The 16,092-nt window shown below is 39.0% G+C and overlaps 1 protein-coding gene across 2 annotated transcripts in view; it reads left to right on the plus strand.

Moving 5' to 3' along the window:
• LOC127944454 (sterile alpha motif domain-containing protein 11-like) overlaps nucleotides 1-16,092 on the plus strand; it is a 60,787-nt gene that overhangs the window by 19,051 nt on the left and 25,644 nt on the right. For both annotated transcript variants that reach the window (XM_052540374.1, XM_052540373.1), the window contains exon 4: nucleotides 10,233-10,342. In XM_052540374.1, coding sequence (XP_052396334.1) covers nucleotides 10,233-10,342 — 110 coding nt within the window. The remainder of the gene's footprint in view (nucleotides 1-10,232; nucleotides 10,343-16,092) is intronic.

Below are 16,092 nucleotides of genomic sequence, written 5' to 3' on the forward strand. Positions count from 1 at the left end.
TATGAGCCTGCAGTCGTTGCAGCAGTGAGCTAAGAACAGTGGCTGAAGCGAACGCTTTTTCCGCCAGCGTTTTCGCTCTGCCTAAATGCATCACAGGTGATAACTAGCCAGCAGATGTCAGCCCTGGCAGGTGAGTCTGGGGAACCACATTTTTGTCAGACCATCTCCTCTTCTACTAAAGAACTTGTGGAAAAGCTTGGCCTTGAGGTTCTGATCTATTATTAAGTATTCTTTAATCACTTGGGCATGCATATTAAAGCTTGCTGTTGCTTTGAGACTGCAGGCTTTCTGTCTTCCGAGGGTCTTTAGGTGATTTTTCACTCAAAGTTTTTTTTAATTGAAGTGTTAGCAGTAGTTTTGGTGGTGTTTGCAGTGAGAGTTTGTGTTGGCGGTGTCTGCATGCGCTGTTGTGGATAGTTGAATCTCCAGGAAGCTTCAGTGCTTCTAATGAGTAGAGTAAGAGAAGACTATATTCTCTTTTCTCATTAGCCATTCGGCTTTTGCTAAAAATGTCTCCGTTAGCCCTAGCTCCTGTCAGGCTTTTTTAGAGCAACCGCCAATGCGTCTAATGATAATTTGACTTATTTAGTTGCCTTTCTGTTTAACACCTCTTTTCCTGTGAAGATGTGCCATAATAGCTGTAGCCGTGCAGTTATAGACTTTTTCTCTGCATTAAATGGAGAATGAATTCCAATGGTTGAGTCATTTGAGTATAAGAGGCTTGGGTTTATGCCCACTGTGTTAAGCAGTAAATTTGGGTCATTACACAGCACTGTTGGGATATCAATCTCAAGGCAGCCTATACATACACGAGGTCATGCCCTCATCCAGTATAGGCAGGTCATCGCTGGATCAGTCCATTTTTTTTAGCCTTGCAAGCTAACACAGGATGATAGCTAGCTGTCATACTCACAAAAAACACCACTCACCAAAACTGAGCGATGTGAAGGTGCTATTACTGTGCTGTGCACTGAAGACACCAGATGTGTTCACAAGCACATCTTGAATATGATTGTGTTGTGGAATAAAGAAGGGCTCCGAGTTCTTACCTTGGAGCGGATCAGCCCTGATTGCCCAGGTACAAACCTAAGCCCTCATCTGCAAGACTTTCTTGGTCACTTCCTTCACTCAACCCCCGATCTGCTGGCAGCCACTTACCCTGTGACACCAAGGACGGCACAGGAACCAGAACCGGCAAGCTAAACTTATTAAAGTGATCTCCCCCCAACACTTCAGACGCCCGCGCGTGAAGATGCTAATGAATTTAAAGAACACTTATGACTAATATCTAGGGCTTTTACCCTGTTAAAGGCGGCGGACTCCGAGGAGCCGCGTCTCTCCTCTGTTCCGGGGCCGCTCACCTCACCCATACTTTACTCAGATGAGGATCTGACCGAAAGAGATAATGGGATGTTCAATCTATGAAATTCAATTTCCATTGAGCTGGACTGGGTAAGTGAGTTGTGGAGGGGTCTTAACAAATTGGATTTAGTCAATGGATGGTGAAGTATGGGGAATTCTTTTTTGCGTTTGCTCGTATTTACCCTTCATCATTGCAGTTTATATAAGTGTTGTGGTAGAGTGTGCATACCATTTCTTCAGTCCAAATGTATCTGCTAATATGTACTATATGCAGTGGGGTTCCAAAAAGCATGAGACTGATGTTGGTCGATGTTTGTGTAAAACCTGATGATCATATTGAATTACATATTTATTACAGGGGAAGAATCTGATATTTTTATTATTAATATTGTTTGTGATGTGTCTTTTATGTGTACTCTTTTACAGTTTTTTTTTAAATTCTTAAATTTTGTTTTGTTTATTCCAGGTTTAAAAAAGATTTTGAATCCCAGATGCTCAGATTTCTATTGAATCTTAGACTTTTTTACCCCAATTTACTTTAGTATCATGCCCAAAAATATAAAAAAACAAATTAAGTACAATTTTAGATGCGGCCTGACAAATATATGTTTGGGTAATAGTGCGCGTTTAGTTTTCAGGGGATTTCCAGCCACTGCCGTGAGAAAAGCTGGTACACCTTGACACCTTAAAGAAGACTCCCTATATCTTTTAACCAGATTAATGTTAATGGTCAGCAGGTTTATAGGTGATTAGTCCTCAGTTCTACTGTATCCTGCAGGTTTTCTTTTTTAGAAAGCAAGCTGTGCTTAGGCTGAAGCGTAGTGCTTGGCTTGGTCTATTATACTCATTTTATATTAGTGATTTTACATGTGGAGGTTGAGGGTCTTCAGGTCATGATGCACTAGTATGAGTCTAAATACCATACTGAATAACAGAATAACAAGTTTGGTTTTATAATCTTTGAAATGTAAGTAAAATTGGCTGATAAAGACAACGGCATGCATCAACTGGCCTCCTATCCGAAAAAACGTTCTCTTTCTCGTTCTGGTTTATCAATGAATTTTGCAGATGTGTCATGTCTGTTATAGTATTATTCTTCAAGGTCATGCCAATCATTTCCTGAAGCCTACCTGTGCACAGTCAGGTATGTCAACACCAGGGCTTTGAGAAGTGCTGACTGCTTGTCTGGGTCATTACTGAGTAACCATCATGGATTATATAAGATAGTATACTTACCCAGAGGACAGTCTGCTAAGAAAAGCCTCCAAAAAAGATTGCCCATCCCATATGATCTATTATGTTATTGCTAATGTAACGATAAAACCAATTTCGTCTCTTGTGTAAAACTACCTGCCATTTAATTGTTGATTTAATTGGGACACTCTCACAATTTTTTTTTATTTTTCTTATTTACAACTGATGGAAAAAAAACTGCAGAAACATAAGTGGATTAGATGAAGTAGGGGAGGAGGAGGCAGGTTGATTCCAGAATGGTGGACCCTCCCCTTGAGCACGAGGGACAGGCTAAGGAAATAAATCAGACAACTGTTGCACCTGTGTGGATAGAAATACTGTCTGTCTTCCCCCGGGTTTCTGTGGCCTCTTCAGAGAAGGGCCTGACCTGTCTGTGTTTAGCATTAGAAGCGTTTGTCCAGCAAGGCGTGCCGTCCTCTTCCCTGGTGGCTGTCTGGACCTGAATGTAAGCACTCGCCTAGCGAGAAGTGGAAATCAGCTGGTCCAAACCTCCGGACCGAAGCTAACCCAAACCAGCATCTTTAACTCTCTGTGACTGGCCAGGCTCTTAAAATGCTGGTATGTACAGTCAAGGGCATTTTCATCTGACAGTTAAACTTTAATTAGACCAATATGGTCTAACACTGGATATTACACAGATAATATAGACTCATAAGTTATACGTTTATGGGACTTTCTAGTAGCTAGGTTGTGAACAATTTTCATTCAAACCTTTTTTGTACTTGCCAAAGTGAACTGAGACTGATGACTGAGAATGATGAACAGCCGCTTGCATGAAATTGTCTATGTTAAGGATGCCTTAACTTTTTTTTGCGTAGGGGCTGTTTTTGTTTGGCTGGTTTTGGAACGGTCACACAGGTTTAATAGAATCGTTTATATTCAGTCATCTGTGTGGTCTGCCGGAGGAAATGATGTGTATGCAAAAGTTTACTTCATACGATGTGACCATGTGCGCCATCCATTCATTTTTGTTTTGTTAAAGCATTTCCCTGCGCAGTTCTGGAGCGTTTCTCAACACACTGCTGGGAAGGGGACGTGATGCTGTAGGATTCCTGGAAAGAACCTTCTCTTAAGGCAATAATTAGTGGTTGGGTTCCAGTTCTGGAACTTTTAGAATGTCCAGGGCTCTTCCCAAGGAATGGCTGTAGTCTTAACATTCTACAGTTTACTGTTTACAGGAAAACTAGTATTGTTTAAAGCCCTGTTTTTGAAAAGTGGACAAATGAATTCTGCTATGTTCGCTACAACAATTTTAATTTATACCCATGCTTTCTAAATTCATGGGGCTGCAATTTAGGCCAAATCCAAAACAACATGCATCACTAAATGCATCTTTTTTTAAACATTATTTTTGAATGCGTTTTAACTGTTATATTTAACTTATCATTTAATCATAGAATAATTTGTCATTTCCCTCAGACATTGAATAGTTTTGGTGTGAAATATATTTTGTACTTTCATTTTGTGTATTTACGTCAGACTTGGCGTGAACCGTTCTGTAGCTTTTGTTTGCAGTTTCGTTATCTCTGCGAATATTTTCAGTCATCCAGGTGATTGGATGGGATATTAAAACAATAAAACAGCTTTGAATGTAGCTGTAGACCTCTTGTTTATGTAAAATCAGTCTGTATTGTGCTTTCAATAACTTTTGTATAAGCATTTGCTAGAAAGTAAACGTATAGCATTGAACACGCATCTCCCTGCGCTTCCCTTGCCTGTCAAGCAACGTAAAAAGTTATATCAGTGAAGATGTTTTAATCAGGTGTTGTTTTCCTGTTAGCATCTCCTTTGATTGTTTTTTCTTCAACCACATGAGTTAATCAGTGTCATTAATGTCACATCTACAGAGGGCAGCTGTCTTTAAACAGATGTTGCACCACATCACACAGCTCTCAGGCTTTTTCCGCTGTTCGCTTTTTCTAATTATCCAACACCGCAACGTTCAATGTGGCGAAATAATATTTTGTTTCACTTCTACCTTCCTGGGTTCCCGCATGCTTATCGACCTCCCATCAGCTTTTATAAGGCAGGAACAACAGGAAAGCTCAGGAGAACACACTCCACTCTCATTTATTTATGTATCTATTTCGATATTTATTTATTGCTCTCCTTGCTAGCTGAGGCCTGGCTGCTTGGTCTGAATGTGAGCAGAATAAAAACAGAAAGAAAAAAAAAATCTGAGAAATATTGATTTTTTTTTATACCCTCAAAGTTTTTAGCGTTACATTTTTTACTGGTTTTACTGGACAGTATGTGAGTGGACATCTGTGTTCAGAATAACCATGTTTAGCCTTTTTTTACGGTGCCAGTTCATAGTGCAAAACGTCTGTCACTTTCTGTAAAAAAGGAGGCATCCTCTCCACATGCCTTCCCACTTTCAGTTTGGCACCACTTTATGTGTGTGTGTCAGTGTGAGACTATCAGCGCTGTGTCAGTAATGGTGTAAGCCCTGGCGTCAGGATGCCCGGTCTGCCAGCTCTCTGTGTGACCTCTATATCTGGCGCCAGATCTCGTCTCCCGTGTCACTGCAGGGGCACTTGCGCTGGCACTGTTTCCCTCCCCGGCGCTCCCGCTGCCATGAGGAACACCACGTCTGTCCAAAGGCCCTCTGAGTGCCTTTAAGTCAAGTCAGTTCATAAATACCTGCCATTTAGTGGATGCTTTTCAATCAGTCATATTTGAATTTTGCAGAAATATTTCAGCTGCAGTTAGAATGAATGGGAACTACAGTTTTAAAGCCTAAAAATGTTGATAATTATGTCATAAAAATAAATAGTCTGTATAAATTGCTACATAATAAACATCTGTCTGTATACCTGATTATAGAGGTGCTCCGATCACGATCGGCCGATCGTTATGCGTATCTCCTCAGTAAAGCCGGTTTTCTAATCAGCGGTTAATTCCATCAGGTGCGTGATTTCACATAGAGCAGCTGTTACTACACAGAGCCGTTGTTAATAGAGAAGATGCGCAAATCACGTTAATTTTCAGCGTTTATTGGCCCATCTTCTCAGTTAACAACGGCTCTGTGTAGTAACAGCTGCTCTATGTGAAATCACGCACCTGATGGAATTAACCGCTGATTAGAAAACCGGCTTTACTGACGAAATGCGCATTAACGATCGGCCGATCGTGATCGGAGCACCCCTACCTGATTAGTGAACAAATCATTTCGTTTCACAAAACCCTTTTGAAGGATTCGTTCACTGATCCTGTTTGAGCTGAGTTGACTTGAGTTCAGCTTATTGAATCAGTGATTCAGTTGTGGCGGTTCTTGAGCAGGGCTCACTGGAGGGGAAGATTATCAGTGAATAATTTTCATTTTGTTGGCAAACTATTCCTTTAAATCCCTCGTACAGCTACCTATAACAGGATATTATCCCTTTAGCAGCACTTGAATCACAGTTCAGAGTCAACCAGAGCTCTGTGCAGGTGTGCAGCTGGTTTTCTCCACATTCAACCGCAAACCTATACTCCTAGGCTTAGTGCTCCTGTATCAGACGTATGTCAAGAACAGATGGAAGTGCTTTCAGCTCTGCATGTGAGTGCTGTGGTGAGGAAATGTGTCTGTTACCAGCAACAACACAGTTGATGCAAAGACCCCTATCTTTCTGGCATCTGAAAGATGTTTTGCTGTTCGTTGCAGTGTCACAGATTTTCATTTCGTTGTAAAGCACTGACTCTGAAGCTGCATTGAATGCCTCTGATTTATTTTTTTGGCACCTTCCATATATGGTATTATTTAGGGGGGAAAAAAGGCTACCATAACTCCAAGTGTAACTCAATAGTTATGTCCGTCATGTATATATTCGCTTACTTCATGCACCAGCCGCAGGGGCTGAGCGACATTTCCACAATTTTATATCATGGTAATGGGATATATTTTACAGTATATAAAAAATATAAAATATTATAATACATATTCATTTTTTTATATTTTATATTGAAAATATTACATTTGCTAGAAATTCAGTCAAAATGTTTTTATACATTAAATAAACATGTAGAATAGTAATGCCTGTTTTAGACATTTTAGTGAATCAAATACTTTACAACATAAATGTTTATTATTTAAAATGTGATTAAAAGAACCAAGCTCACTGCATATTAGTTAAATTCCATATTAATGCAGCAAGTGACAGCATTGCTTTGCAACCGCAAACTAAATTGCGTGGCTGTTGTGTCAAAACATACTGTAAAATGTCAGTATAGCATATTTTCAGTTGATACATTTCTTTAGTTAGATTTTGTATATTATTATACTGACCAGCCCTAAAAGAATTTCCACCTCAGTTTTAATATTATAGCTGCTAACAGGTCAGAACATTTATTATTTTTTTATTTTATTTTTTTAAGATTTTACAAGATACAGTGTGTATAAAATATACCATAGGTTATTAAAATATAGAACCTTTCCTACTTTAAAATAATTTTCACATAGGATTTTTTTTTTTTTGTCAAAATTTTTTCTTGGTATTAAATGTTATTTTCAAGGCTTTTAGTCATTATTGAATCATCAGTTTGTTGCATGTGTGTTTTTTTGGTCATGCCCAGCACATGTCCTCTTACATTGGGTCATATCTGGGGCAAAGTGTGCAGTTGACAGGGAGGTGTAAGAGGTATTGACCAGTTTAGATGGAGATTATGCTGATCGTCTTCAGCGCGTGATAAGCTGCAGCTCATGTCCTAAGCGGAGTTGTCAGGTCCGCCCTGTGCTCCCCTGTGTGGGGATCGCTGACTCAGGCGGCCAGGTCTTAGCTCCAACCCTGACGCAGATTATGACCTTGGCCACCAGTCGTGGGAGGCCTCATTAGTGGCCCTCACCGGGACAGCCCAGAAAAAGTGTGCTAATTAACCTGCTAACAATGTCCTTGCTTAGTGAGCTCTCTGCAGAGCCTCTCTCCGAGGATAATAGCCTTCCTTACCTGCCAGAGCGGGAGCTGAAAGATGGAGCTGCTGTTTGGACTGATGCCCTGTTAAGGGGATGGATGGGGAAACTTGGATGACCTATAGAGAACGGCAGAGTTGTTTCCTAGATAAAGGTTAAATGGACCTTTGCGCTGTGCAGAGTAGCATAGTTTCATGCAAGTTTTTTATATTTTATAATGCTGTTGCCAAATTAAAATAGACAAACATCTAATTCTGAATAATATTTTTATCTGAATGCTGTTTAAAAATAGTTTTCTACTATAGCTTGAGCTGTTTAAGTTGTTTGTATAGTGCAGCTTATATAAATGTAGCATATTCTGTGAAATCACTTTGCATACTTTGCTTGGAATTAATGTTTATTTTATTGATTTATTTCAGTCTCATTTATCTTTGTATTTATCTGCGAGTTTGCCAGCCTCAAATGAAATATGAGTTTTCTGATCATAGATTTTTATTCTTGTAAATGTAGAGAATGATTGTGCTTTCACTACATTGTGTGTAATATATATATATATATATATATATATATATATATATATATATATATATATATATATATATATATGTGTGTGTGTGTGTGTGTGTGTGTGTGTGCGTGTGTGTGTGTGCGTGTGTGTGTGTGTATATAAATGTATAAGAGTAGTATTTTAAAATTAAACATTTTAAATATTTTATTAAATTATGATTTTACAGTTATTTGTACTAATTATTTGACAAACATACTTTTTACATAACTTCTAATAATTCGCATTTAACAGTGCTCATGCTCATTTAACCCAATTACAGTATCATTATGTATATGTTATGTATAAGTATTGTTCATTTGATCTTGTTGTACAGTCAATCAGTGGCATTTCTGTCAGCCTTCTGGATTCTCGAAATGACAAGTGAATTTGCAGCACAGTTTGGTCATGGAGAATAAATTCCTGGATGTGCTGTGTTGTTTGTAGCTCAACTGAAAGTGTGGCAGGCTGACATTACTGAAGCCCAGCCTGTAATCTACAGACTGTAAAACTAGCATTTTGACATCGTCGCCCACCACAGAAACACAGCGGATTGCGAGACTATGCCGTGACAGCCCATAAAAATGTCCCTCAGAACTCTCTCGACATTAGTGCGCCCCAAAGACCGCCAAGCTCTGAGAGATACGCATCTGATATTTGCTAAATGCTAATCGGGAATTTGAAATCATTATGCATTATAATGCGATCAGAGCTGTAATCAGATTGCATTCAAATACTTCCATGACACACTTCTATCAGTCTCTATAGAGACAACATGGCCCAAGAAGGACTTACATGGGTTAATGAAGGATGAGAGGGGGAAGGAGGGAGGAACGGAGGTTGAGGGAACGGCCTTGTCCAGTTCTAATCTGTAAACCCTTCAGTTGGCCTTGAAGAGACGACCCATGAGAAGAAGACAAGTGTGCAGTGCGGCACGGATTCTGGTCCTGGGCTGGGATCAGTTTATCTGTCTGCCAAGAGCTTTAACCCTGTTTCATGTGTATATGATTCACGTGTAAACATTATTAAAAAAGGGTAATACAATATTAAACATATAAAATGATTTAAAGAGTGAATATAATTCATGTGTAAGCTAATGAAATGTTATGACATTTTATATATATTAAATCAATCAATATTAGTAAGATGATATCATTGATTCTTTGTGGGATCAGTTTTGCTCTGGCAAAAACTTACAATATACAATACAATAAAATCTGTCCAAATGGACCTTATACAGTGTGGATACCTGGGGTCATGTAATCAAATTATGTAATATTTTTCATAGACAAAGTTTGAAACATTTTATCAAGTTGAAACATTGATTGGTTTCTTCCCCTGTCCAAAACAGCTGACATGCAAGCTTGCATATCAGGCTTTTTTGACACCAGAACATAAATCCTCCCTTAAATATCACTGGAATTGCATACAAATTTTATTATCCATTCTAATTTCTAAATCCACATGCTCATGTTGAATGGGAAACCAGACACTTTTATTCGCCACTCATCGGGTTTCCTTTATAAAATGGCAGATCTCTAGAGATTACACTTACCCCCCGCACGCCTCATGCGTCTCCAGAGTCCCGAACGATTTCAGCATGGCGTTCATAAAAACCATAATCACCTGGTTTTAAGCTCATAAACTGCTTATGAGTTGAATGTGTTGATTAGAGCATCTTAAGGTTGAAGATGAGACTGGATGAAACTCAAAATTGCTTGACGCAGGAATCTGTCAGCGCTCATTATACGCTTCAAATCCAAAAGACAATGAATGCAGAAGCGAGGTAAAAGAACCAAAGGCAGAGAGCGTTTCAGCTTCAAGGGACCAAACTGGGAGTGCAAACTGGGAGTGTTTGATTCAGTTGAGGTTGTTTGTGGTGGAAATACGTTGGGTTTACTTTTTGTGTACTTTATGCATCATTCTCCTTATGTATAACCGGTAAGTTTGATCATTTCAGTTTAATTGGACAGAATTGGTAGTTTTTTTCGTAAGGATTTGTATTTATTTTTTTAATCCTGATATGCTAAATGCGTGAGTGTGTGCAAGTGTGAATCTTTGTGAAATGAATCTGTGATTAGGAATCCCTAGAGATACTTACCCTCCCTCTTTCTCTTTCTCTCACTTCTTCTTGCTATATCTCTCACCCTCTTCCTTTCCCTTTCTTTGCTTTCGTTTTTTCAGTCGTGACAGCGACCTCTCAACGATCATCTCCAACCTGCACCACACCCGACAGCACGGCATGCCCGAGGGCCAGCCCTGCTCCGACCTTAGTCTCGCCTCCGCACACTCAGGTAGGACACACCTAGAGACAGCACACCTGAGACACATTCACACGTAATCGTAGATTAGAAATGTTCTGCTATGTTATTAACCATGAGTTCATGGATTTGAGGTGAAAACATACTTATAGAGCCAAAGAAAACACATGGTCATGCATAGGAAGTGGTCTGGTTGAAAGTAGCCAAGAATGCTTTTATGATTATGATACACACTTGTCAAATCTGTGAAATGTGCAGAGTCTGACCTATAGTCTTGAATTATTGTTATAATTGCTTCTGTGGTTTTCTCTGTCTGTAATATTCTGTTTTATTGCCATCATGCTCCGTTTTTACACGGTTTATCCTTTGATTGATGTAGGACAATTACAATGACTGTGTGCTAGTATTTTAATTTGGTTTAATTTGCATGATTGAGGGCTGTAAGCTCATTACTCGCTCCATTGTGGCCATATTCATTCCATTACTTAATGCTCTTGTCTTCGCCTCTCTTAGCACACAGCTTAAACCACTGTTAAAACTACTCTCAGTAAATAGCTTTATTTGTCATTAATCTCAGGCCAAACAGAAGGACTACCGGACATACTGTCTGTTAATCTCATTGGTTCTCTGCACCACATGGTCACCCACAGGTTGAGTAATTTTGACCTGTCTGGTTTTACAATTACACTTTAATGATTTTTGAAGATTTATGTTGCATTTCAGTATTTAAAAAATATGTCTGTATGTTAGGGCTGGGCGATATGGCACAAAAGAAATCTCTATTTTTTAGGAATGTTGACCGATTCTCGATATTTTACGATTTTTAACAAGTCAGCTTGAAAATGTAACCACAATATGATTCAGGTAACTTTTTATTTATCAACCCTCTAGTTAAAGACATTTCTTTTCCAAGTGCAGCACACATGAAGTTGTCAACATGATGTAAACATTAAACCAATGACTTGTTAAATATCTTTGCAAAAAAAATGTGTGAACTACAATTACATATTGTAACTTGTCTTATACATATTATGTGATCAGAAATAATAATGATACCTTTATTTATTTTTTTTTTTTTTAATAATACTTTTTCATAAGCCTGAACCACATGTTTTATGTTGCTTTGTAATTATATATTTATAAATTTTAAATGTTATTTTATTTTAATTAAATAATACTTTTTTTCAAATCTGTAAATTACTATTACTGTTACTAATTGCTTACATTTTGACAATTTTTTTTTTGTTAATATTAATCTCAGCTTTATAGGTTGTAATAAATTCTGCAGTCAAGTCATACTATGGATGATCCTATGGGTTTCTGGTAAAATGGCCTTATGTGAATATATGTGTTTAAATCCTATTACAGTAGCACTGGCCCATCATAATTAAGTCTTAAGCTACCGTCTGAGTCTATATGTGTTCCTGTAGCTCAACTGGTAGAGCACTGCACCAGCAAGCAAGCAAGCGCAAGGTAGGGGGCTCGATTCCCCGGGAACACATGATATGTAAAAATTGATAGCCTGAATGCACTGTAAGTCACTTTGGATAAAAATAAATTTAAATTTATATATTTCTGAATTGTATGGCTCCAAATATGGATCAAATCACCTTGACTGGGCACTAGGTTTATACCAGACTAGAGATCTAAGGGTTGGGTTCAAAACCAGACCAGTACAATTTCCCATTACCAGAATGGAAGATGCTCAATTAATCTTAATCTTAATTGGAGAAGACACAAAGCAATAAGAGCGGAAGCCACCTGCAGCGCAGCTGATGACCAAAATCTGGCAGTTTGAGTGTTTAAAAGAGGTTTAACGGGTGCTGTAAGCAGCTAGACTCATGTCTGTAAACAAGTCCAATCCGATCACGCAGCGCGTCTAATTCTGTCTGCCAGTGAAATCAGAGAGCCTCCGTCTCTGGGCCAGGTTAGGGGTCGAATGGATAGCACAGGTCCATGTGAAAGTGTGTTTTTCACATGATCAGAGTGATACACATTTATAATATTTTGCATTTCTCCACATGACATTGCAAAATAAAGCATGTTGGATGTAGCAGTATGTTTAAGGTTGACCTTACATAAGCTTAAATCAAAACAGATGCAAGTGTTCATTTTTCCATGTTTAACTGCAAGACTCCAACAGCTTTTTTTTTTGTTCCATCAGTCTCTTTTACTTCCTTTCAAGTCTGACTTCTTCTGTGGGTATGTGGTTGAGCATGAGAGAAGAAAAGGTTGGAAAAGTGCAGAACAAATGAATGAGCAGAGCGTCGTATGGTATCAAGGGAGGGTGGACTGCAGTGTGGAGTCGCGAGACAGGCGGAGAAAGAGGAAGCCGACTGCAGCGATGGGGTTGCTTTGCACCGGAGAGGCCCGTTAATTAAATCTGAGGGACAGACATGAGAGCTGACCCAGGCGTCAGCTGCAGCCAGTCAGTGACGGAGGAGAGGCGGCTCCTGCTCCTCCTCCCTCACCCCACTCCCTCTGTCCGGCCGGCCGGCCTGCTGGCCCCAGTGAGGGGTGGGGGGGGGGGGGGGGGTAGGGCGCCGGCAGCTTGTCTGGCTCTCTGTGTAGACTCCTAAACGTGGCTTTGTGGTCAGACCAGAGACTCTTAATAGGCATATAAGGTGTTTTTGCTTTTTTTCTCTCGCTCCCTGCCGCTCACATGCTTTCGTAAAGGCAGACAGGAGCATCTGCATGAGGCTGCTATATATCTAGACCAGAAAATAGGCCCTGAATTTGTGTGTTATAATCTACATTTTCCCTCTCAAGACACAGCATCTGTGTGTTTATACTGCAATTGAAGTGTCCAGTCAAGGGTCACATGGCCCTTCACCATTCAGTTATGCTGATTTAGTGCTGAAGAAATGTTTCTTATTAATGGTGAAAATTATTAACGCTAAACACAGTTACTGCTGCTAGTATTTTTGTGGAATGTTCCAAAAGTTTATTAAATTCTTTCAAAAGTTTGGTGCTAGAAAGATATTTTAAAGATACTTATATTGTTTTAGTGATTATTAAGAAATTAATACTTTTATTTAGCAAGGACATATTAAAATTACCAAAAATGACAGTACAGATGTTTATAATGTTTCAGGTTTCTGTTCTAAATAAATAATGTTTTTATTTTTTTTATTTCTATTTATCAAAGAATACTATAAAAATATATCACTGTTAACACAAAAATGTTAAGCAGCACAACTGTTTTCAACATTGATTCAACATTGAAATTCTGAAAATTCAGCCATCGCAATGTCGATAAATCAATTACATTAAAAAATATATCAAAATAGAAAACAGCTATTTTAAATTATAATAAAATGATATGTATATTTCATGACTGTGATGGATGCAAGCCAAAAAAGATTAGATTCTTCATAACAACATCTTCACATTATGTAACCCTTGGGTTGAAAATAGTACATTCAAAAGAGGAAGACTAATTTTATAAAACTGAAAGTTTCAGCTCTTATTTTTGATTGTTATGTGTTCAATCAATTCAGCATCAGTAAACAAAAGTCACATGTTGCTCAAAAAATGAAAACAAGTTTCTGGAGTTTAGTGCATAACATCTTTTTTTTTTTTTTTTTTTTTTTTGCATTTCATTACTATTGTGTGTATGTAAAATAAAGCAGTCTGCCGTAGTAAAATCCATTCAAATATATGTACCATGATATAAACAAAATCTCCACCATTGACACATCGGTTGTCATGCAGAAATTATGTTTTTTCACCCTTTTCTATCTCTTGACTCTCTCACGATCGCCTTTCTTGCATCTTCCTGCATTTTCCTCAACCACCTTTTGTCTCCCCGTCTTTATTTTCCCCTCAATTGCAGCATTTTTTTTTTGCCTAGTTCTGTTTCTCTTTCTTTTTCCTATGATTTTGATCTCTCTCTTTCTTCCCTGCTTGTTTCCCTCCCTCATTTTCTGTCTCTCTCTCTGTCTGTCTGTCTCTCCCCCAAGGCTCTCAGTGGGGGAGCGTCAGTAGTGGGGAGCAGTGCTGAATCCTCTGAGCTGGCGGAAGCACCGTGCCCCCCCCCCCCCATAGCCAATCAATGCCATCCTTTCAGTTCTGGCCAAGCCCCGCAAACAGGGGGATCAATAAGTTATTAGCACCATTCTGTCAGCTGTAATGTGGAGATTGATTGGAGGTTGGGGCTCCGCCGCGACGCCCGCTACTTCCCCTGCCTGATAAAGATGACAGATTAAGGGAATAAGAAAAGGGAATTAAGGAGTGTGGCCTGTCCAACTTGTCAGTAGCCAGAGAAGTGGAAGGAGCAAAGGGAGAAGGAGGAGAAAACCTACATATTTAGTCGTTTTGCTATTTCTCCATCCATCTAGCCTCCCCCCACCACCTTTTATTAAAGTTGTGCCATTGTTTTGGCCCACCTTAGCACTGCACAGCCTGGAGTTTAAAGAGCGGCAGCGCTGGCAACCGTGAGTTCCGTGAGTTGGGTAGCATGGCTGAAGCATGAGGCAGCTCCGAGCCTCTCTGTTTGGTGTTAAATGTGAGCATCACAGCTTTAAGAAGCAACATTTAATTGGTATTAAAGGCTTTCTGCCTTAAAATCTCTGACCCTGAGGCAGACAGGCGCTGCTTAAACCCTGCCTCTTCCTTGAGCGCACTGCGAGACAGAGAGAGTGCAGTATTCTCACTGCTACTGTGGATTTTTAAAAGCTCTTTGAAGCTTTTTTTTTGCATTTATTTTTTTGAATGAGCACTAAGTTTCAGGGTAGAGAAGTAAGTTGTGTATAGCATATTTTTTACTAAAATTACTCTTTAAAAGTTTGTATGAAAGATTAAGTATTAATTTGAAAAATAGCACACTAGCATTAGCATATTACTTACTTTTTTTGCTTTTTGAGTAGTGCACTAATGTGATATTCCAAATGCAGCCAAAGGCTATGTGTGAAAAACATTATTTTGCCAAATTTTCAGTAAGCAACAGAAAATATGTTGAGACATCCTCTATTGTTGGATGCAGTGCTCTCAGCATGACCTTCAATTTCTAGTATACAATATTGTTTTAAAATTCTATGGCTTTTTTGACTCATTGTTTAATTTGAACTGTCAAATGTTAAGACATTTTACCCAAAACTTTAGTAAAAAAAAAAAACTATAAGTATAAATCATATATACTCTGCAATAAGCACCAAGAATGGTAGTATAAAATATATATTCCACACTGTAACTAAGTATGGAGTATTCTATTACAAACATACCTGCATTGTTAAATCTAAACTTAGATTACAAAAATTAAGTAAACAAAGCATAAGAGCAGGAGAGAAGTGGGTTGACAGTTCACATGAAGGTTTATAAGAAGAAAAGAAACTGCGAGTGAGTCAGTGTCGCTTCCCGCCTCCAGCTCCTCTATGCAGAATAACGGTTTTCTCCTCACGGTCCCAAACTCTCTATTATTTTGTTGAGTGCATTACTTCAGCTATAGACCAAAGTGCTAAGAGCAGACAGAGAGTGCGGTCAGGAGCCAGGTTTCCTCTACGCCTGTGCCGACGCCACGGGCACGCTGCCCTGCTCCAAAACTTTTCCCCCTTTCGCTTATGAAAGCATTTCATCCTGCAAATCCCTCTGTCCCATGCTTTCAGATCACATCATGAGAATTTAAAGGTTTTAAAGGTTGTGTATAATCACTTGGGGGTGTTGATTCAGGGGACAGAGTGCTGTGTGAGTTTGAGCTGCAGGTCTCAGTGACAGTTCAGGACCGTTGATTTAGAAGAGATGGAGATGGAGGTTGAGATGGAGAGGAACTGGACTCAGCCCAGGGC

Source organism: Carassius gibelio, chromosome A23, assembly GCF_023724105.1.
Source record: "Carassius gibelio isolate Cgi1373 ecotype wild population from Czech Republic chromosome A23, carGib1.2-hapl.c, whole genome shotgun sequence".
NCBI lineage: Eukaryota > Metazoa > Chordata > Actinopteri > Cypriniformes > Cyprinidae > Carassius > Carassius gibelio.